The sequence below is a fragment of the Orcinus orca genome, chromosome 20, assembly GCF_937001465.1.
Source record: "Orcinus orca chromosome 20, mOrcOrc1.1, whole genome shotgun sequence".
In the NCBI taxonomy this organism is placed as follows: domain Eukaryota; kingdom Metazoa; phylum Chordata; class Mammalia; order Artiodactyla; family Delphinidae; genus Orcinus; species Orcinus orca.
In genome coordinates, this window is record NC_064578.1 from 14546583 (window position 1) to 14570770 (window position 24188).

At 39.6% G+C, this 24188-nt stretch overlaps 1 protein-coding gene across 6 annotated transcripts in view; it reads right to left on the minus strand.

The window, feature by feature from the left end:
* The window catches only part of PHLPP2 (PH domain and leucine rich repeat protein phosphatase 2), a 72989-nt gene that overhangs the window by 24327 nt on the left and 24474 nt on the right, over positions 1–24188 (minus strand). For all 6 annotated transcript variants that reach the window (XM_012534292.3, XM_012534291.3, XM_049703892.1 and 3 more), the window contains 6 exons: positions 16793–16983; positions 10722–10847; positions 8882–9036; positions 6961–7107; positions 6353–6583; positions 4884–5086 (listed from right to left, as the gene is read on the minus strand). In XM_012534292.3, the coding sequence (XP_012389746.2) occupies positions 4884–5086; positions 6353–6583; positions 6961–7107; positions 8882–9036; positions 10722–10847; positions 16793–16983 (1053 nt within the window). The remainder of the gene's footprint in view (positions 1–4883; positions 5087–6352; positions 6584–6960; positions 7108–8881; positions 9037–10721; positions 10848–16792; positions 16984–24188) is intronic.

Below are 24188 nucleotides of genomic sequence, written 5' to 3' on the forward strand. Positions count from 1 at the left end.
ACAAGGGGGAAAGCTAATGAAAACTGATGTCACCTACTGACATGAACTAAAGGTGAAAACCAGTGGGTATCGCAAAGCACCGAGCTGATCTCCCTGTGCTACACTGCTGCTTCCCACTAGCTACTTTTAATTAATTAATTTGTTTATTTTTGGCTGTGTTGGTTCTTCGTTGCTGCACTCAGGCTTTCTCTGGTTGTGGTGAGCGGGGGCTACTCTTCATTGTGGTGTGTGGGCTTCTTATTGAGGTGGCTTCTCTTGTTGCAGAGCACGGGCTCTAGGTGCACGGGCTTCAGTAGTTGTGGCACGTGGGCTCAGTAGTTGTGGCTCGTGGGCTGTAGAGTGCAGGCTCAGTAGTTGTGGCACACGGGCTTAGTTGCTCCGCAGCATGTGGGATCTTCCCGGACCAGGGCTCGAACCCATGTCCCCTACATTGGCAGGTGGATTCTTAACCACTGGGCCACCAGGGAAGCCCATTCCACTAGCTACTTTACATTCGGTAGTGTATATATGTTGATGCTACTCTCACTTCGTCCCAGCTCAAGAGGGAGGGGATCCGGGGACGTGTGTATGCATGTGGCTGATTCACTTTGGTGTACAACAGAAACTAACACAGTATTGTGAAGCAATTATACTCCAATAAAGATCTATTAAAATTAAAAATTAAAAAAAAACAGTGGGTAACTCACATTGACTAACTTTATTTAACTGCTTGATCCCCATTTGAAAACCAAATACAACAACTAATTGGAGGATTTTGGGTACTGCAACGGAGTCACACTGGATCAGGCAGCTGTTAAATGTTAATAATAATTGCTTAGCTTATTAACCTTAAAAATGAATAACTGAATTTTCCCTGGCAACATTTTAATTTTTTTTTTTTTTGCGGTACACGGGCCTCTCACTGTTGTGGCCTCTCCCGTTGCGCAGCACAGGCTCCAGACGCGCAGGCTCAGCGGCCATGGCTCACGGGCCCAGCCGTTCCGCGGCATTTGGGATCTTCCCGGACCGGGGCACGAACCCATGTCCCCTGCATTGGCAGGCGGACTCTCAAGCACTGCGCCACCAGGGAAGCCCAACATCTTAATTTTTAATTAAAGCAAAACAAATAAAGAAAAGTACAGTAAACTTAAATGTATAGATCAGTGAATTTTTACAAAAGAACACACTGGTATAACCAGTAGGCAGATCAAGAAACAGAGCAGTACCAGCTGCCCGGAAACTTCCCCTCATCCCCCCTCCCTCTAGTCACTACCCCACATACAGATTACTTTTACCTATTTATATAAATATACACATCATTATATATAATTTTTTTGCTTGGCTTCATCACTGAACATTGTGCTTGTGAGATATTTGTTCATATTAGTGAATATGGTTGTAGTTCATCCATTCTCATGGCTGTATAAAATTTTTCCTGGGAATATACCACTATTTATTTACCCATTGTAGAGTTGATGGGCATTTTAAGTCTTGTCTAGCTGGGGGTTACTATGAATAGTGCCTCTGTGAACATTTTGTCCACGTCTTTTGTGGACTAACATAAGCATTTCTGTTGAATACAAGCTTAGGAGAGGAACTGCTGAGTGAGGTGGGTGCATATGTGTGACTTCAGGAGATACTACCATGCAGTTTTCCAAAGTGGCTGCAACAATTTACATGCCCAACAACTGGCACTGGTATTTTCAGCCTTTTTTATTCTCGTCATTCTGGGAGGTGTGCAGTGGTGTCACACTGAGGTTCCAATTTGCATATCCCTGATGACCCTGTTGTGATGGCACTTCCTATGCTAGCTGGCCATTTGGAAAAACGCTTTTGTGAAGCTGAAAGCTGAGTTCTTTACTTTTGAGGTGTCAAAACTTCAAGTGTTGATGTGAATTCTTCCAGGTTGTACAATTTAAGGATTCTGTGAACAGAACAAGCCCCATTAACAGTACTGTGACAGAATCTACTAAGAAGGCCTACATGTATGTCAGTGGGTCTTCTCCCAGAGGGCCAGTCATTCAGAGTCTCTAGATACTTTAAGAATACACATTAGGCCTGATAATAAGTATTTCCAGGACAAAAGAACTACTACCATCTCACAACATGTATAAACAGCACGACTCAACAAACAGCCCTAACAATTAATCTAAGCTACAATTTGAAGCTTCTATAACATGATAAAAGGCAATGAAAAGAGAAGTCTTAACTCTCCTTTATCCTAATAATATATTTTAGCCATACAGAAAAGGGAATAAAGTAATGAATATTCTTTCACCCATCACCTAGCTTTTAACAAATCGTGAGATTCTGCCTTATATGCTTCAGCCTTTTTAAGAATTAAAACGCTGCACATACCAAGAGGCAAACACCATCCGGAATATGATTTTTATTATTCCCATGGATTCTTTCATACTGTCATGGCATACTTACAGCTAAGCAGACAACATTTTTATGTGTTTTAAAATTTTATATAACTATCATAGTGTACTCAACCACTGACTCCTGAATACCTAACATAGTGTTAAAAATAAGAAAGCAAACCTCATTTATGTTTATTCTTGACCACCAGTCGAAGTAATAAAATCCTGAATATAATTAATCTCTCCAAAAATCAGACCAATATGGGTCACAAGAGTATCAAAAAGGGGAACAAAATTTTAAAAAGTCAGAAAAACCAAGAATTATCTGATTACAATTGGCCAAAAGGAAATAACGCCATGGAGGGGTAACAGATCTTGGTATCTCATTCTAAATCCATAGGCTTTTATTTTTTTGTTTTTGTTTTTTTAATAAATGTATTTATTTATTTATTTTTGGCTGCACTGGGTCTTCATTGCTGTATGCGGGCTTTCTCTAGTTGCGGCGAGTGGGGGGCTATTCTTCGCTGTGGTGTGCGAGCTTCTCACTGCGGTGGCTTCTCTTTGTTGTGGAGTTCGGGCTCTAGGTGCTTCAGTAGTTGTGGCACGTGGGCTCAGCAGTTGTGGCTCGTGGGCTCTAGAGCTCAGGCTCAGTAGTTGTGGCACACAGGCTTAGTTGCTCCATGGCATGTGGATTCTTAACCACTGCACCACCAGGGAAGTCCAATCCACAGGCTTTTAGAATGAGTAATTCATAGGTACCTTTCTGTTTCAAGAGGACCATTCTTTTCACTGCTGGATATCAAAATATGCACTTTCTTTGTTTTGCTCAAAAGATTTCTGAGATTTATCCATACTAATACACAAAGCTCTAGTGCATTCATTTCCATTGCTGTGCAATATTCTATTATATAAATTTATCATTGCTTTGTTTACCCATTTTCCTATTTATAGTCATATTTTTAGTTTTTTTCACTATAACATACAATGCTGTGATAAACATTCTAGGACACATCTCCTATGTGAGTGTCTGGGAGATATTCCAAGCACGGAAGCTGCTAGAACACAGGCTCTGTGTATCTTACTTCTCTGACACCATCATGCTGCTCTCCATGTTGGCTTTACCAACTCCCCCTGGGAGCGTTTGAGAGGTACTGCTTCTCCACATCTTCAGTAAGCACTTAGTGTTATTATTTTTATTTGATGAGTATAAAATGGTATTATCTAAATTTGCATTTCTTTGACTGATACTTAGTGAAATTAAACATCTTTTCCTTTACTTCTTTAAACACAGAAAAAGTAGTTACAGTTGACCCTTGAACAATATGGGGGTTATGGGCACTGACCCTCTGTGCAGTTGAAAATCCGCATATAACTTTATATATATATATGTAAATACTACAACACTATACAATCCGTGGTTGGTTGAATCTACAGATACGGAATCACGGATACAGAGGGCTAACTGTAAAGTTATACTCCCACTTTTGACTGTTTAGAGGATTGGTGCCTCTAAACCCTGCATTATTCAAGGGTCAAATGTATTTACTATTGAAAAAAATCCATGTTTAAGTGGACCTGTGCAGGGAATCCCCTGGCTGTCCAGTGGTTAGGACTTAGTGCTTTCACTGCTGTGGCCCGGGTTCAATCCGTGGTTGGGGAACGAAGACCTTGCAAGCCGCACAGTGTGGCCAAAACAAAACAAAACAAACAAAGCAAAAAAAACTGTGCAGCTCAAACCCATGTTGTTCAAGGGTCAACTGTATAATTTCTGTGGTAAAGAAGAACTCTCTATAAACAGAATGGCCTCAACAAATATGTGGCCTTTTACATTGAAAAATATTCCTGGGGCAAACAAATCACTATTGAAATGAAGGGCTTCTCACTCTGGAACTGAGGCAGCACAAGGTTTTAGACTAGAGATTGGCAAACTTTTTCTGTAAAGGGCTAAACATTTAGTAATATTTTGGCCTTTGTGGGCCACGTGGTCTCTCTTAAAACTACTCAATTTTGCCACTGTAGCATGAGAGTGGTTAATATGTAGACAAATGAATGTGGGTGTGTGCCCATCAAACTTTATTCACTTAAATTTGAATTTCATATAACTTTCCCATGTCAAAATTATTCTTCCTTTGATTTTTTTAAAATCCAACCATTAAAAAATGTAAAAACCCATTCCACGTGAGCCATACAAAAACAGATGGTAGGCCAGATTTAGCCCCTGGGCTGTAGCTGGACAACCCTTGTTTTAGACCATCACTGATATTCTCTTTTGAACATGCTTGCCCACCCTCCTGACTTCCTGTCATTTTGCAGAATGCCTCTTATTATTATGTTCACTTAGTGAATCTCAAATTGTCCTGCAATGTCTTTTTATGCATATCTCAACCACTGAAGTGTTGACGGCAAACTTAAAGCTAGGTCTCAGTGAACCTCAAACTCCGCTTCGCAGAGTATCTGAGGAACACCCCAGATGCCATCGTTCTTGGAAAGCTTGGACAAGAGCTACAAGAGGAAATACAGGAGACTGGGTAGAGAACTCACTGTTCGAATTGGCGTAGAGAGTTCGAAGGGAGAAGCCACTGAGCGTCAGCTCCCTCAGCTGGTTCCGCTCACAATGCAGCTGCTCCAAGTTGCACAAGGAGCTAAGATCTAAGTCAGTCAGCTGATTGTCCCGCAGATCCACGTGGGTGATGTACTTATTTCCCTCCAGATTCTCAATAACCATGGTTTTCAAATGGTTCATCCTTAATATTCAGAAATAAGAAAATCATTAGAAATAAATTTTACTAAATGTGCTGACCAAAAGAAAAATAGAAGTATGATCCTTTTTTCTCTTTCCTAAACAGCATAAGAATTTCACTACTTGCCTCATTTTGCAAGGTACTAAGTAAATAACCACAGATAGCTGTACCTCGAGTTCTTTGTTTATAAACTAAGTTAGAGAAGATCCAGATTGGCAAATACATGTACAAATTAAATAAAGAGAAAGGAAAGGGGACCATGCCCACAAACAGTTTAAAACTTGCACCCAAATACCAAGTACATTAGGTAGGGATGAAGGAATAGGACAAAGGAACAAGAAGATGAACATAACTTGTCGGGTTAGGAGTAGCAAGGCATTCACGGAGTAAGTACTGGGTAAGAGCAAGAGGAAGCAGTCATACTTCCTCTCACTGCTCTGCCTACTCTCTCTAGTGCTAAGATTCCCATTACCTCAATTAATGAAGAGGAAAATACTCTATATCAATATGGAATAGTTCAAGGGCAAATTACAGAAAATGACTTCTTTGTTCTCTTCTGTATAAGTATCTGATTTAATGCATGCAGGCCTGTTCATTTTCCTGCATTTCAATAAATTTTTCTGTTATTATGTCTTTATAAGGGACATCGATGACTTAGTGTAAATGACAGAACATCCAGTATGTATGTTTTACTAGCTTCCTTTAGGAAAAGATTATAAATAAATAATAAATAATATATTTAAAAAGGGAATAAAACTCTTATTAAAAATGTTAGTAGTAAAACTGTTAACATTTTAATTATAATACAATAGATATCAAGAAGCAACCCAATGATTCAATAGAAAAATGGTCAAGTTTATGGAAAAATACAAACTACCAATAAGTATACAAAAAGACAACTCACTCACCATAAATGCTGATTTAAACAATGAAATACTATTTTCCACCTACTACATTGACAACAAGGAAAAAGACTGCTAAAATCCAACAAAGACTGCTAAAATCCAACGTGATAAGAATTTGATGAAATTGGAGTTCTCATAAAACATTGCTGGGAGGGTAAGTCAGAACAACCTTTGTCTCTACCACATGGTACACCTACCTCATTCATAATCTCTCTGCCATTGAGTGAAAAATGAAGCTTAACTACAGCTTTGAAAACATACAGTGTTCTAAAATCCTAATGTTTTAAAAAGTCTTCATTAAAAGAAAACATAAAGGTCCATTACAGGTCAGGCGAAAGGAAGGCATGGTGAAGAATGACCTCACCTCAAATCCACATGTTTGACGTGGCTCATACAGTTCAGCACCTCCAGGTTCAGCACTTCCAGTTGGTTTCCTGCCATAACCACTTTATCTAACATAGTGAGTTTCTCATAAACCTTGGGAATTTGACTAAAGTTGTTGAAGGAAATACCCAGGGAGGAAAGCTGTTGCAGATTTCCCAATTCTTCAGGTAAAGTAGTCAGAAAGTTGCCATCAAGACAGAGGGTTTGAAGACTGCAGGAAGAAAACAAACTTGATGAAAAGTTTTAACTGGAATGGATAGAACTAGAATTATGGATTTTGACTTGTCATTAACTTATTATGAATCCAATAATGATAAACTGCCCTAGGTCTATCTAAATAGAGTCTTACTAAGATAACTGAAATACAGATGGTCCCTCTAACATCAAGGGTAATCAGGGCCTCTGCTGTTAAAACTGAGGGACTAGTTACTTCTGCAGGCAAGGAGCTGCTGCTGACCAGAATCTTCATAATTACATGATTTATTTCACTGCAAGAGCTCATGGAACTACCTTCATTCCAAATGCCAGACAAGTTCCTTACGCTGCAAACACAGGAAAAGACAAACCTAGTAAAAGTCAGATACTTACTTCAGCAGATTGCCAATCTGACTCGGCAGGTCGTGGAATCCATTACAGGAAAGGTTGAGCTCGGTCAGGGTAGAAATTTCACATAACAATACAGGAAATGACCCAAGCTTATTATGGGACAAGTTCAGGCCCTTAAGCTGAGAAAATCTAAAAAGCAAAGGCATATTATACTACTGAATGAAAAAGTGATCTATTTTAAATGTCCATCAAAGAATTTGTTCTGCAAATATTTACTGAGCACTCAGTATGTGCCGAACATTATGTGTGGCATAGACACTAAGATAACTAATACCCAGTGCAAGCTGTTGAGAAAACCAGGTCTGGTGCGACAGGAGTTGTTCTCTCTTCTCCTTAAAAATGCAGAAAATCTTGAAAAGCTCACATTGGTACAATTATCTTCTATCAAAATGAATCAATCATTATTGATATGCTTCAAATCTTTTCCTTTATTAAATTTCTACGTGCGATATATGAAAGCCTTAACAATAATTAATCAACCCATGGACACAGGAATAGCTAACAAACCTTCAGATCAAATCCCATTATAAGCAATTTCTTTTTTTGTACTGAAACTCTGCTGGCTCAAAAGTCACTTGAAATGAATGGGCCAGTTAGAGCTTAAAAATATGTTGGTGATGCTGAATTTTACTGTAACGTGATGATATACAACATGAACTAATTTTTAATGCTTCAATTTTTTTTTGTAGAAGTATCTATGTAATGTCTCACTGAGAGATAGTATCATCATAAATTGGACCCACAGGAGTCACTCCTGTAATTCTACTTAGAAGTATTATACTTCATTACTATACTATTACAAGACGGTAAGGCTGAGGTAGTGTCCTCCACGATGATGAACTGTATCATCTGCTTCTAGATTTGAATCCTTGGTACCTCTCTCTAATGTTCCTCTTCCAAAATTTCAGCTTGAGTACTGATTGTTCCTTCGGCTTGGCACCTTGACTTCCAAATTGCTAATCCAGCCCTCAAACTAGATTAACTCTCTTTTCATAGAAACAGAAGGAAATACTAGAAACCCACTTCCTTAAAATTACAGCTTGTTTTTATTTTTAAATATCAATATTATTAAAATAATTATTTCATTACTAAATATAGGCTTATATTTGAAAACCTTTGCAAAACATTTCAGACGAGGTAAAAATCATGCTTTCTGAAAATTATTCTAGAAATATTAGTTACTAAGTATATAAAATATGTCATTTCAATGTGCATTTATCTTTTTAATCACCATATAATTTGAATGCTTTAATTTCCAATTTCTCTCCTCCCCACAAGAAGCCCAGACAATTACTTACACCATATATTTATTCACTTCCGTCCTTTTTTAAAGGGAGGAAGGAGATGAAATGGGTGGAGGGTGGAAATGGGGAATATATTCTAACAAAGGAGATGGGAAAATATATGGGTCATTGCCCCTTAGGACTGAAATGGTTCCTTTATTAGAAGAGAGAGGTTTCATAGCTGACAAAAGACTTCAGAGTTGGCAGTAGCAGGTGCAAAGGAAAGATAAAAGCCCTAACCTTGGAGTGGAATTCCTGAAATCTGGCCTGTTTCCTTTAAGTTAGTTAAGTTTGAAACTTCTGATTCAAAAACTTCCCATATACAGAATCTCTCGATTTACCCTGGAGGCAGATCACGCATTGCTGTCAATGACATATAGAAAAGGATTATCCAAACCAAGGGCAGCTCAATGTTGCCTCCGTAACAGAAACTGTGCATCTACCTTCTCTTGTACAGAGGGGAAAAGGGGAGTGGGAAAACTGTGAATAACAGTTCTTACTTCCTCTTCAAAATGGAGGGGAAGTTTTCAAATATATTATGATGGTAAACATGCTTGCTTATAGGTACTGATTACGATTCAGTTTTAGTAAGCTAGTCTGGAAACCTATGCCCCACATACTTGTAGAAAGTGTCAAGGCCCCCTGGTCTTTCTAATTGCATGAAGTTGTGTCGCAAGTTGAGGTAGGTGATATCTTGACTGTAGAAGAGATGCTCAGGAACCTCCTCAAGGCTGTGACACGAGAGGTCCACGGTACTGATACGCTGGGACACCACCTGGACAAGGTGAAAGAGAAGAGCCATCTGAGCCAGCCCCAAATGTTTCCTACCCAGCAGAGGACGGGACGGCATTGACACAAAAAGGCACCGATTAAAAAGATGGGAGGGACTTCCCTGGTGGCGCAGTGGTTAAGAATCCGCCTGCCAATGCAGGGGATACGGGTTCAAGCCCTGGTCCGGGAAGAAGCCCTTAGACCACATAACAACTAAGCCCTGTGCACCACAACTACTGAGCCTGCACTCTAGAGCCAGCGAGCCATAACTACCGAGTCTGTGTGCCACAATTACTAAAGCCCGCGTGCCTAGAGCCCGTGCTCCACAACAAGAGAAGCCACTGCAACGAGAAGCCTGCACACTGCAATAAAGAGTAGCCCTCAGTCGCCCACACACAGCAACGAAGACCCATCGCAGCCAAAAATAAATAAATAAATAAATGTATTTATTTATTAAAAAAAGTAAGATGGGAAAGAAAAGAAAGGTCATGAGATCCGATTATTCATTTATAAGAACCAGTTAATTTTTACTTTTTCCTAAAACCGTGAGATGCTTGAAAAACAGGTATAAGCTGTAAAGTGTCTACAAGTAAAAGGTAAAAAAAAAAATACAAATCATAAAGATGGAAAGTTAACAGTTCATGCAGGAAGTTAAGATGATTCAAAGTAACTGTACAAAACTTTAGGAGGGAGTGTGATACTGAAAGACACAGCCTTTTGCAGCCACACAAGCCCTGTTCCTTACTTGTGCAATTTCTTCATCTGTCACGAGGAAAATTAAATAACCAAGCACACAGCACCACTGCTTAGCATGCAAAAGGTGCTCAAAAAATATTAATTTCTCTTTACAAGGGCAGAAGAATGAAATAGCTATTTAAAATTGAAACTAGTTTTATTCAGAGATTTTATACCACCACAAGTACAGAAAATCCAATAAAGCCAAAACAAGATTTATATTACTATAATAGTAGGCTAATACAACATGGACTGTGAAAATGGGTCTAAAACAAACAAAATATCACTGCAAAAGTCATTCATGTTTTGATGGCATGTCATTATACTGAAACAATCCTTCATGAAGCTATTTAGCTCCATAAAGAAAAATGTGTTTAAATTCTGAAAAGATGGCTAGGAGAACAAGAGAATTTGGAAAATGAAATACAATTTTAGAGCACTTCATCTTTAAAGGCTAGGAAAGCAGAAATTATGCTAAAAAGCCAATTATCCTCAGCATACAGGAATAATGGTTTGTGACAGGATCACAGGCCATGTCCCATCAATAAGTTCAAATTTAAAGTGGTTCATCAAAGCTGTGCTAAACACATACAGATACACTAGGCTATGAGTTAGGGAACAGCTCCATCTATCATTGACCACTATGGTCGAGGGAGAGTCATTTGAATTTCATTGTGTCTCAAATCCTTCAAGGCCCCACCTTTTTCACAGAGATGGTATAAAGGTAAATGCACCTGAAAACACTTTTGTAAGTATTCTGTACTACGCAAATATAAATAATAAGTTAAGGATCTGGGAGAATTCCATTTCATTCACTATGTACTCAGAAAGGCCTAGAGTGATGTGCGTAAGAATTATAATTTGATCTCTTGGGAGTAAGTTCAGTTTCAAAATATACTTCTGTTGGGTTTCTCTGCTCTTATCTCCACATCAGGAGGTCTGACAGCTTATCACCTTGGATGATTGCCGCTGCCATCTCTGGTACTCAGCCAAAGTCTCAAAGCTGACGTGATAGGTCTGAGCTTGGGCTCCAGCTGAGCTGAATGCAAGGCAGTACTGACGTCGCTTCACTTCTTCTACCTGAAGAAGAGAAGGGGAGAAAACCAGAACCAATTAAAGTAAACAATCCCAATCAAAAATCAAAGGACAATAACAAGACAAACAACTCAATTTTTTTAAAATAGGCAAAAGATCTGAACAGATATTTCTCCAAAGAAGACAGAGGAATGGCCGATAAGCACACGATATGATGTTCTACATCATTAGTTATTAGACAAATGCAAGTCATACCCACAAAGTACCATGTCACATTCACTAGGATGGCTAAAATCAAAAACACAGATAATAACAAGTGTTAGGTAACAAGCATTAGCAAGCATACAGAGAAACTGGAACCCTCATACACTGCTGTGGGAATGTAAAATGGTGCAGCCACTTTGGAAAACAGCCTGGCAGTTCCTCAAAAGCAACCATGCGACGCAGCAATTCCGTTCCTGGTATATACCCAAGAAAAGACGCATCCACACAAAAATTTGTATGTGAATTATTAGCAGCATTATTCATAATAGTCAAAAAGTGGATGGGCTTCCCTGGTGGCGCAGTGGTTGCGGGTCCGCCTGCCGATGCAGGGGTCACGGGTTCGTGCCCCGATCCGGGAGGGTCCCGCGTGCCGCGGAGCGGCTGGGCCCGTGAGCCATGGCCGCTGAGCCTGCGCGTCCGGAGCCTGTGCTCCACAACGGGAGAGGCCACAACAGTGAGAGGCCCGCGTACCGCAAAAAAAAAAAAAAAAAAAAAAAAAAAAGTGGAAATACCCTCAATGCTCATCAACAGGTAAATGTATAAACAAAATGTAGTACATCCATACAATGGAATACTACTCAGCCGTAAATGGGAATAAAATATTGATACACACTAAAACATGCATGAACCTTGAAAACGTTATATTAAGAGAAAGAAGTCAGTCACAAAGAACCATATATTATATGATTCCATTTATATGAAATGTCCAGAATCAGTAAATCTATAGAGACGGAAAGTAGATTAATGGGTGCCTGGGGCTGGAGAAGGAATGGGGAGATGACGGCTAAGTAGTGCAGGGTTTCTTTTCAAAGGGTCATGAAAGTATTCTAAAATCGATTATGGTGACACTTGTACAACTCTGTGAATATACTAAAAGTCACTGAATTGTACACTTTAAATGGATTAATTGTACACTATATGAATTCTGTCTCATAAAGCTGTTTAAAAAAAAAAACCAAAGGGGGAATTCCCTAGTGGTCCAGTGGTTAAGACTCCATGCTTCTTCCACTGCAGGGGGGCATGGGTTCGATCCCTGGTCAGGGAACTAAGATCCCGCATGCCGCACAGTATGGCCAAAAAAAAAGAGAAAAAAACAAAGGAATACTTATTTAACAGATATGTTGAAGGAGTAGGATTCATAGGGCATAGCCATAAGTAAATTTATTTATTACTCTTTAAATCACAAAACAATCTCAGTTTGATAATTATCTGCTGAATGAATACTTTTTACTATTGTGGGTGCTGGGGACATAACAGGGGAAAAAATTAACAAACTCTCTGCCCTCAATGGAGTTTATATATCAAAATGGTGACATGAGAGCTTCCCTGGTGGCACAGTGGTTAAGAATCCGCCTACCAGTGCAAGGGACACAGGTTCGAGCCCTGGTCCGGGAAGATCCCACATGTTGTGGAGCAACTAAGCCCATGCACCACAACTACTGAGCCTGAGCTCTAGAGCCCGCAAGCCACAACGGCTGAGCCCGTGTGCCATGCACCTAGAGCCTGTGCTGCACAACAAGAGAAGCCACCACAACTAGAGAAAGCCTGCGCGCAGCAACGAAGACCCAATGCAGCCACAAATAAATAAAAAATGGTGACATGATACAGCATAATATGCTAAAATACAGAATGAATAACATGAAGAAAAATAAAGCAGGGTACAGGCTTGGAGGGGAACAGGGTAGGTGATCTGAGTTATGAATAGGACAGTCAAGGAAGGACTCACTGAGGAGGGAACATGTGAGCAAAGACCCCACAAGTCTTTTATTTTATTCAGGAGCAAGGTGTGGAAACCTCCTGGGGAAGGAGCATTCCCAGCTTAGCAACAGTCAGTACGAGTCCCGGTAATGCAAGAATGCATGCCTGTTTCAGAACAGGAGAGTCTGCAGGCCCACATGATAAAAGCCAAAGTTTCCACTTCAAGGGTAAGATTGCTCCAACCCTTTCCCCACCACTGCGGCACACTGGAGGTAGCTGCCTGCCTGCAAGGGGTACCTTGGCCTACTTTTTGGACTCACCTCCCCCCTTAGTTACTAGGTGCTGGGATAGAAGCCATTTCTGACTCCCTCCATCATTGAAGTGGGGCAGGAGGAAGGACAGGGAAGACGCAAGCCCAAAGGTGCTTACTAGACTAGTAGAGTCATAACCTGACTTCACACGCTCTGGGCCTACCAGATTTTAAAGGGGATGATCTTCCTCAGTAGGGTCCTTTTGAGGGTTCTTTGGATACCCGGCCCCCCCAATCCAACCAATGATGGCTTCTCACGTACAGATCCCTTGACCAGGCTAATGCATGCTATTCTAGCAGGTGACCACTCCCTCCTCAGACCTGAAGGAATCTGGTGGTCCACTGACAGCCCAGCCTCCAGTGAAGTCTGTTTGCCCCTCCAGGTGGCCCCACTGGACATATTCTAAGAGAATCCACCCACCTACCCAATGGCTCCTGCTCTCTCTCAACCCATCTGGGTCACATACTGACAAACCCAGAGTACACAGTGATCCCAACACATGAGTTAGGCGCTTTGCTCTATCACCAAAGCAGCTGGCAGCTTATCTTTCATCCTCAAGACTTCCTGGTTAGAAGGCAGGACACCAGCGCACTATGTCCCCCTTACTGCAGGGGACCCATATCAGGCTCTCTTGGGTCCTTTTGAAACCTCTTTCACTAGGCTTGAGGAAAGAGGCAGAAACCTCCCTCAGTACCATTTGGGGTGGTGGCAGGGATTCACTGCACAACAGCTCTTTTCAACAACCCTCGCTTTGATGAGGATGAAGTCTTTTTATAGTTATGGAACCACTTACATCTTTGTCTGACATTTCACTTTAGTATGTCATAGCTACTGAATCTTGGTGAGTCAGCTGGAAACTTCCAAGTTATACTCATAAATCACTTATCCCAAAACTGCATCACACTTTCCTTACTGAACACACCACCATACCTTGAATACTGTTCAGGATAGTTTGAGCTTTAGTTGTTTAAATTTATATTTAAAATATTAAAATTTTTAAACGTTTTTACAATCAATATTAAATTTACTACCATATTTTGTCAGTGTCTGTGCTCATCATCTATTTATCTCATGCCTTCCCTTTGAATTTACTTTCCTTTGTTGTTTTATTTCTTCTTTTTTTTTTGTTTTTTGGAGGGGTGTTGTTTTTTAATTTTTTTAAATGAAATCCATGTCCACTCTTTTATTTATTTTTGGCTGCATTGGGCCTTCGTTGCTGCACGCGGGCTTTCCTTAGTTGCAGTGAGCGGGGGCTACTCTTCATTCTGGTGCGCAGGCTTCTCACTGCAGTGGCTTCTCTTGTTGCGGAGCACGGGCTCTAGGTGCGCGGGCTTCAGCAGTTGTGGCGCACGGGCTTAGTTGCTCTACGGCATGTGGGATCTTCCCAGACCAGGGTTTGAACCTGTGTCCTCTGCATTGGCAGGCGGATTCTTAACTACTGCGCCACCAGGGAAGTACCAGTCTTTTTTTCTTTTTTTGGCTGCACCGCGGCAGTGAAAGCACCCAGTCCTAACCACTGGACCGCCAGGGAACTCCCTCATTAGTCTTTATATGTCTGAAAATGTTCTATTTTGCCTTGACTTTTGTAAAGTAATTCAGCTGGATATAGACTACAGGTTGACATTTATTTTCTCTCAGCAATTTTGCAAATAGTCTTCTACACATATTGTTGATGAAAAGAAAGCTGTTGTCAGCCTGTCAATTCTTTGCAGGTAATCTTTTCTTTCTGGAAGCTTCTGTGATTTGCTCCTTCATGTTCTGCAATGTGTCTACGTGTCAACTTATTTTTATTTATCCTGTTCAGTACCCAGTGTCTTTTCAATCTGAACACTCATGTCTGTCTTTATTTCTAGAAAAATCTCAACTGTTATTTCTTCAGATATTGCTTATCCATTCTCCTTTACTCTCCTCTCTGGAACTGCTATTAGATGTATACTGGACCCTCCCTTATGGGCTCTCTTATACGTTTTATCTGTGAAATTCTTCAGTACGTTCGTTGGTTCTTTACATTCAGCTGTGAAGTAGTGGCTTAAAAACACAGCATCAGTCCAGGAGTGCTACAGCAGCTCTGCCCTGCCACCAGGGGCCCAGGCGCCTCCTGCTTTCCAGAAGGCCACACTCAGCAAATGCCTGCAGTTTCCAGCCACCATATGACTGCTCCATCTCCAATACCAAGAGACTATGTTCCATAAAGGAAGGAAACGCAGGGCAAAGGGTCAAGCCATCCACGTCTCTCCCACTTTAAAGGCCTTTCCCAAAAGTCCCACCTGCAAACTTCTGTTTATATTTATTAGCCACCACTAACTACAAGGGAGGCTGAGGAGTTTTTGATCTTGGTCACATCACCACCCTGAACACAATTCTATTCTATTAGTGAGGGAAGAGAGAGAACGGACAAGAATTACGTAAATGGGAGGTTTGTTTTTCTTTCTTTCTTGCTCTGTTTCCCACTTCCTCTCCGCCAATCCTCCAACTTTGTCCTCACTCACCTTCTCCCTTTGGAGAAATTTCACTTACTTTCTTCACTATCCTTCAGCCCCCAAAAATAGAACCAGGTCTCATACTGGTAGTAGTGGGTTCCTGTTCCATGGATGATACTGGAGTGACACACATTCATTTATTAGGCCAGGTGGGGCTTGTTCATTTCCTAGTCACAGGGCATACAACTGGGTCCACGCATTTGTTTAGAACCACAGCCAGGAACAAGCCTTGGTTCCAGTCAGTGGTTTACAGAAGTTTTTTGTTTGGGTTTTTGTTTTTTTCCAGCTTTTTATCAGGAACAAAGAATACCACTCATTTCCTAGCTTCCAGCAATAAGCTTGGGCCAGGTCCCCCATCATAACCAGAGTACTTTTAGACCCAGATACTTATAGGAGCTAAACCCCTAGGCTGCCACCTTTCAGACCCAGAGCCCAGTAGGCCCTCACCACTTACATTTCTATTCCACATTCCTAAGTCCAGCTATGTCCTTTCATATGTTTATTTTTTAAATATATGTATTGTATCTATATTGCTGTGTATCTGGATCAAACTGGCTATCTCAAAGCATGATTCACAAAGTCATTTTGTCTGGAAGTTCTCTTCAATTCAGATTGTTTTATGATCTTCAAGATTCAACATAAAGGAAATAAAATTATGTATAACTTCCTATAAACATTATCTGTTTTCCAGACTTGGAACTGCCTTTCCTATGATGGGGAATTCTCTAGTACAGATGCAAGAAATGGCAGGTTTCTCTGGCTGCTGGGTAGGAGCTTATGACCACTCCAGACTCTGAATTTCAGTCTAACAGGGGAAAAAGAGAAACAGGAAAGAATCTATTTTGGAGGGGATGCTAACAGCTACTTCTAGTTTACAAAGGCAGCTTCTAGTGGTAGCATCCTCTGTCTACTCTTGGTGGTACCAATGAGAGAGCATTTAGTGCCTAGCAGTGGACGCAGGGGTTTCTCCAACAGACGGGTCCTGCAGCAGAATTTGGGGCATGGATAGTCTTTGGACCTCCCAGGGAGTCCGTGATGTACATGAACTTGTTTTATGCTTAAATTAGCCTGAGTAGTTTTGTTTAAAACTAAGAACACAAAAACTTTGTGACGTAATCTTTAATGATGCTCATATTGGTTTATTTGAAAAGATGTGGAAAAAGCTCTGAAAAGCATATGTGATATTTTTTTAATTAAGATGATTAGAGGAAGAATAATTCATCTTTGTGAGTCTTACCTTTCCCCCAACCAGAGGCAAAATGTGCATCTTTCCAGTCTGACAATCCTTCACTGAGGAAACGATGAGGCAGGTGCCACAGAGAACAACCAGGCGTTCAGCCCACTTATGCAGCTGGGTCTTTCCCTTTCGTACATTATAGATGCCAGACAGAAGGATTCGATCCAGATGATCCATCTGGCATGGTTTTTCTGAAAAGAAAAGAGTACTTCAAAAGCCACCATTAAAGTAGCATAAAAATAATGAAAGGGAAAAAGAAAGTATTACACGTTAACATTCAGCAACCCTAATATAGATTTAAGTAACCAAGCAATATAAGTATTACAAAATAAGCTCTCAGTCTTAAAATGTTGTCCATCCCTAAGTTACATAATGGGAGCACTACAAATTGTGGTCTAGAGAACAACATGTTATTTTGGATGCCATTGTTAATCCTTCTTCCAACAGTCATATCTCCCATGTACACAAAGAAAGACAGAATGACAGAGTGGTTAAGATCATGGACTTGGGAGTCAGACACTCAAACCTGAGTTTGAATCTTGGTTCTGCCACTCACTTTGTTTCATTGAACTAGATAATCTCACTGACCTTGACTTTCCTCATTTATAGAGTTTGGATCTTAATACTATCTACCTTCAGATGGTTCTTGTAAAAAACTAAGATAATGAATGTAAAATACTAAGCATAGTTTTAGATACAAAACAAGTATGGAATAAGTGACAGCCACTGTTGTGTTTAGTCTATTCTAGAATGAAGAAATGAACAACTAGTTCTGTACACAATTAGTTCTGTACACAGAACCCCCTAAGGGTTAGGGTTAGGGTTGGGGTTAGGTTTAGGGTTAGGGAACGGGGACGGTTTAGGGTACTGCTGCTCTTTGTGAAGAAAAGCTTTCGGCTGATATTTCAGTCAACTATCCCAATCCTGGTGGCAGAAGCAATACATGCATGCAAGAGCTTCTCTATTTTTTGCCACCCTTTAGAAATCTTTATATGACTGAGGTATAGTGAACAAAACAGAGCATTATGACAGAAGAGATGTTCTTGGTTAAAGCACTACTAGAAACAGACAGTAACTCTACACAGAAATGAACAGGATCAGCAACAGTACGAGGCTTTGCAAACACCAATAAACGGGGAACTGAGAAAACTGGGTTGTACTCAGTATTATTACATAATTGATTATGGAACCCTGAGCATTGCTTTGCCCTATTAACTATGTTTTTCCCATATAAAAAAACGAAGAAATGGGCTAGCTTACTTCAAAGCTTTAAAAACTCTGTATGTTAACACCAGATGTACGGAAGAGTCATTTCTCCTTCTATTCTAGGCCAATCCTTTCATCTCTTTTCTAAATTCCACCTTCCTTGGGGAGTTTGGGTCTTCATTCTTCTCACTCTTCAACTCCACCCTCCCTATTGTTTCTATCAAAGCTACAAAAGCACTCAAGTTTTCTCCCATTCCTTCATTCTCAACAGAATTCCTTTAGTTGAGGGATTCTCTAATTCCTATGTGCCCAAGAATTATCTAAGAATTAGTTTAAAATGCAGAACACCAAGACCTATCCACAGAGAGTCTAATTCAGAGGGTCTGGGATGGAACATAGGAAAATGTATTTTTAACAAGTATCCCAAGTAATTTAAATGCAGATGGCCCACAAACCATATTTTAAGAAACTGTAAGTTTAACCTTTTGAGGCTCTTCTCATTTGTGCTTCTATATTAGCTATCTCTGTTGCCTCACCTTTTATTTACTCAATTTACTTCAATCTGGCTTCCACTTCCCAAAAACTACACTATTCATATGTTGATAAGGGCTTTCAAATTTCTATCTCCTGCCCCAATCTTCCCTTAGTTCTGATCTCATATATCCAACTGCCTGCTAGACATGTCCAACAGATGTCCCCATTCACCTCAAATTTACAGATTCATAGACTCATAGACATAGAAGACAAACTTACGGTTGCCAAAGGGGAAAAGGGCAGGGGGGGATAAATTTGGAATTTGGGGTTAACAGAGACAGACCACTGTATATAAAATACATAAACAACAAGGACCTACTGTATGGAAAAGGGAACTATATTCGATATCTTATAAGAATCTGCAGTGGAAAAGTATCGGAGGGGAGTTCCCGGGTGGTCTAGCGGTTAGGGTTTGGCTCTTTCACTGCCATGGCCACAGGGTTCACTCCCTGGTCAGGGGGCTGAGATCCCACAAGCCACGCGGCACGGCACCCCCCCACCACCAAAATAAGTATCTCAAAAAGAATACACACGCACACATACACACACACATAAAACTGAATCACTTTGCTGTAAACCTGAAACATTGTAAATCAACTATACTTCAACAAAAAAATAAAATAAAATTTTACAGATACAAAACCAGTATCAGAATGAAAAGAAAGTAAAACTATCTCTATTTGAAAATAATATGATTTTGTATATAGAAAATTACCTTCCTAGGTAAGCCACACCAAAAAAACACTATTATAACTAACAAATGAGTTCAGACAGGTTGCAGGATACAAGGTTTTTAAAACATCAGCTGTATTTCTACGCACTAGAAATAAACAATTCAAAAGTGAAATTAAGAAATCAATTGCATTTATAATAGCATCAAAAAGAATAAAATGAAAATACTATAAAACTTGTATACTGAAACTATAAAACATAGTTGTAAGAAATTATAAAAGACATAAATGAATGGAAAGACAGCCAGTGTCCCTGGGTTGAAAGACTTAATATTGTTAAGATGGCAAAACCCCCCAAATTGATTTACAGATTTAACGCAATCCCTACCAAAATTCTAGATAACTTCATGACAGAAACTGACAAACTGATCCAAAAATTCCCATAGAATGCAATGGACTCAGAACAGCTTGAACAGTTGAAAACAGGCTTTTCAACTCAAAACAATCTTGAAAAAGAAAAACAAAATTGGAGGACTCATATTTCCCAATTTCAAGACGTACTACAAAGTAAGGAGCTGGCATATAAAGTGCAGTTCTGATATAAGGATAGACATAAAGCAACAGAATAGAGAGTTCACCAAAAAAACCCTACTTTATGGACAACTCATTTTTGACAAGGGTGCCAAGATAATTCAATGGGGAAGGAATTGTCTTGTCAACAAATGGTGCTGGGAATTCTGGATATCCACATGCTAAAGAAAGAAGTTGAATCCCTAACCTCACACCATATACAAAAATTAATTCAAAATGGATTATAGACCTAAATGTAAGAAATAAAACTATAAAACTTTAAAAGAAAAGATAGGAATAAATCTTGTAAATTTAGAATAGGCAATGGTTTCTTAGATATTGACATAAGAAGCACAAGTGACGAAAAAGAAAATACAGATAAACTGGACTTTGAAAATAAAAGGCTGTGTGCTTCAACAGACACCATCAAGAAAGTGAAAAGAAGACTCAGGAGAGAATATTTGCAAATCATATACCTAATAAGAGATTTGTATCCAAAATAAAGAACTATTACAATTCAGCAATAAAAAGACAAATAATCCCATTAAAAATTGGGCAAAGGAATTGAACAGGTATTTCCCCAAAGAAGATATACAAAAGACCAACAAGCACATGAAAAGATGCTCAACCTCATTAGTTATTAGATAAATGTAAATGAAAACTACGAGATACCAGTTCACACCCACTAGTATGACTATAATCAAAAAAGACAAACAATAACAAGTGTTGGCAGCAATGTAAAGAAATTAGAACCCTTCATGGTTGGGGGGATTATGAAATGGTGCGATCACTTTGGAAATCAGTCTGACAGTTCCTTAAAGCTTACACATAGTGTCACCATATAATCCAGCAATTCTACTCCTACATCTACATCCAAGGGAACTAAAAACATATGTCCACACAAAAACTTGTACATGAATGTTCACAGTAGCATTATTCATAATAGCCAAAAAGAGGAAACAACACAAATGTCCATCAACTGATGAGTGGATAAACAGAATGTGGTATATGCATACAATGGAATATTATTCAGCCATGAAAAGAAATTAAGTACTGATACATGCTACAAAATGGATGAACCTTAAAACACTATGCTGAGTACAAGAAGCCAGCCACAGAAAGCCAAGTATGTATGATTCCATTTGTATCAATTGTTCAGAATAGGCAAATCTATATAGACAGAAAGTGGATTCATGGTTGCCAGGTGTTGTGGGAGTGGGAAATAAGGAATGGCTGCTAACAGATATGGGGGTCTCATTTTACAGTGATAAACATGTTCTAAAATTGGATAGTGGTGATGGTTGCACAACTCTCTGAATATACTAAAAAGCACTGAATTGTACACTTTTAAAGAGTGAATTTTATGGTATGTGAATTATATCTCAGTGAAGCTGGGTTTTTTTTAATCTCATCATTTTTCCCAAACTTGCTATTGCATTTATATTCCCCATCCTGGTTAACAGCATGATATATTACAAAGTTAGCTACATCAAATAAAAATGGGACTTCATTATAGCTTCTCATGCTTCCAAATTGTCTAATAGTCTCTTTTGAAGTTTACATGAAACAGATGTTAAATCAATGGATGTACAATTCTTTCAGTCTCTCTTTCCTTGGCCTTATTTCTTTATATTTAATCTATCCATCTAAATCTATCCATCACCACTCTCAGAAAGGAACATTCAATTTGGGGAGGATAAGTTATTTATACATGAAATAACATGCTGTTTATTATTATTTATGGAGGGTTTGCTAGATATTCAGAGTGCCTCAAGTCTCTGATCTTCTGAAAGTGGTAAAAAACAGAATGAGGAAGTTCTAATAAACGTTTGGAATGTCTAAGAGTTCTAATTAAAAAACAGACTTATAATCTCGAAAGCCAAGGTTCTAAGTGGAAAATCAGGGATAATTTTAATTTCCCTATACATTTATACTTTGAAATGTTCTATAAAGAAAATGGATTGCTTTTATAATTAAAAAAAAGAGCTTCGAAAACAAAGCATCAAGGACAACCCTGTAGCAATGAATACGTCTATTGCCCATAGGATAGTCTCTAAATACCATTTTTCATTAAAATGAACCAGTCCTTAGAAAAATAATCTATTCCTGGTGTGAGTCAGATGATGAAAAGATCAAGAACTTAATGGAAAATCTAGAATGCTATCAAAGACAGTAGTTGGGTCATGTTGGAAGGACATAGAAAGCAACCTGAAAGAGCTCCCCCTAGCTGAGATGGGACAAATTGAGCATCAGAAAGAAAAATGGCTGCAAATGAGTTGAAACAAATATAAATAAGCCCATGAGCTCATGATGATAACTCAAAACAGACAATAAAAAATGAAGTCACACAGACAGATTGTGAATATAATCTGAAAGGCAAAGCAATATAGCTTCTAGAAAAGAATAAAGGGAAAGACTGTTAAATTGGACTATATCAAAATGAAATAATTCTTTTAATCAAAAGATGCCATTAAGGTTCTGGTTCTGAGTTAGACAGAGAAAGCCCACTCTACCCTGTCTCTCCCACTGAATTCACCTATAAAACCTGAACAGAATACCTGGAGCATTGGTGAACCCCAAGCAGGCTAAACTCAATGAAATTCAAGCCCAGACACTTCATAATCAAACTGCTGAAAATTAAAGACAAAGGAAAAATTTTTAAAGAAGCCAGAGAAAGATGAAGCACTATTTATACGGGAACAACGGCTCAAATGACTGTGCGTGCACTGTGTGTGCAGGAGCTCTATCATTCCAACTGCTCTGAAAATCTAAAGCTAGTTCAAAATAAAAAGTTAAACAGACAAATAAATAAATACTGGCTGATATATTTTGGGGTAAAAATGAAACATTTACTTACATTTAAAGAGTAAAACAGGAAACCTCAAAACAAATTTCAAACTCGCAATAGCCACCCCCCCCCCACCCAACACAAGAACACACTCTGATTTGAAGTATTTCAGTAGAAAATCTTGTGAAGCAGTGGTGGCTAAGCAATCCCACAATCTGGTTTTGTGACCCTGAACAAGTTCTATATTTTTAGGCCTTAGTTTCCCAAGTGTAAGACCAAGGAGTTGGATTAGATGATCCCTAGTCTTTCCCAGTTCTCACATTTTATGGATCCCTCTTATTCTTCTAAACTGTTTCTCCATCAACTATATGGTAGAGTACCTTAGAGGTTAAGAAGATGAGATTTAGGGTTTCCCTGGTGGCACAGAGGTTAAGAATCCGCCTGCCAATGCAGGGGACACGGGTTCGAGCCCTGGTCCGGGAAGATCCCACATGCCGCGGAGCAACTAAGCCCGTGCGGCACAACTACCGAGCCTGCACTCCAGAGCCCGCGAGCCACAACTAAAGAAGCCCGCGCACCTAGAGCCCGTGCTCCGCAACAAGAGAAGCCACCGCAGTGAGAAGCCCGTGCACTGCAACAAAGAGTGGCCCCGGCTTGCCACAACTAGAGAAAGCCTGCAGGCAGCAACAAAGACCCAACTCAGCCAAAAATAAATAAATTAATTAATTAAAAAAAAAAAAAGAAGAGATTTAGAACCCGTTAAGACCTCTCCAGAGTAATAACATCTACCTACACGGTTGTAAGGATTAAATGAGAAAAGGTACATAGAGTGCTCAGCACCTCAGTACATGCTCAGCACATAGTAAGGGTATAAAACAAATGCTAGCTGTTATAATGAAAGTTCTGCCTTAAGCCTCCTTCTTTTCCTATATTTATTATTTTCAAGATAATCTTAACAACTTCCACGGATTTAACACTCCCATGTACCTGACTCCCAGATTTGTATTTCCAAAGCTCCTAGTTTCACACTTCCAACTACTGCCAGACATCTCCAACTGGATGTCTACCACCACTTACAATTAAACATGCCTGAAACCAATTCATCACCATCCCTGCAAACCAGATCCTTCTCACAGCTCAAGTCCTGTCAGTCTCCCGAAGCCACCCAGCCTCAAAACCTCAGAGCCAGCTTTGCCTCTTAGGTTCTCTTCCTCAACTCCTTTTTTCAATCAACCATCAACACTTACTGACTATTCCTTCAAAAAGTCTCTATACGAATGATTCCTTCCCATTCCCTAGTTCAGATCCCTACTAATTCATGCCTGAATTATTATTCACTCTGGTGCCAGATTCATCTTTCTCAGACTCACTTGGATCCCATCACTTCTGCTACCATCTGCCAAATGAAGGCTAAACTCCTGATATTGCACTCAAGGCCCAAAACAATCTGGACTCAAATTATCTGTGTGTGTGATTCACAGAACATGCACTGAAATTCCTAATACCCCACCTCTGTCCTCCTTTTCCTTTCTGATTACTGAAATTCTGTCGATTTTTAAAGAACCAACCCAAATACTACACCTTCAGAAAGATTTCTTTGATTCTAGAGATATCCCTGATTTTTCAG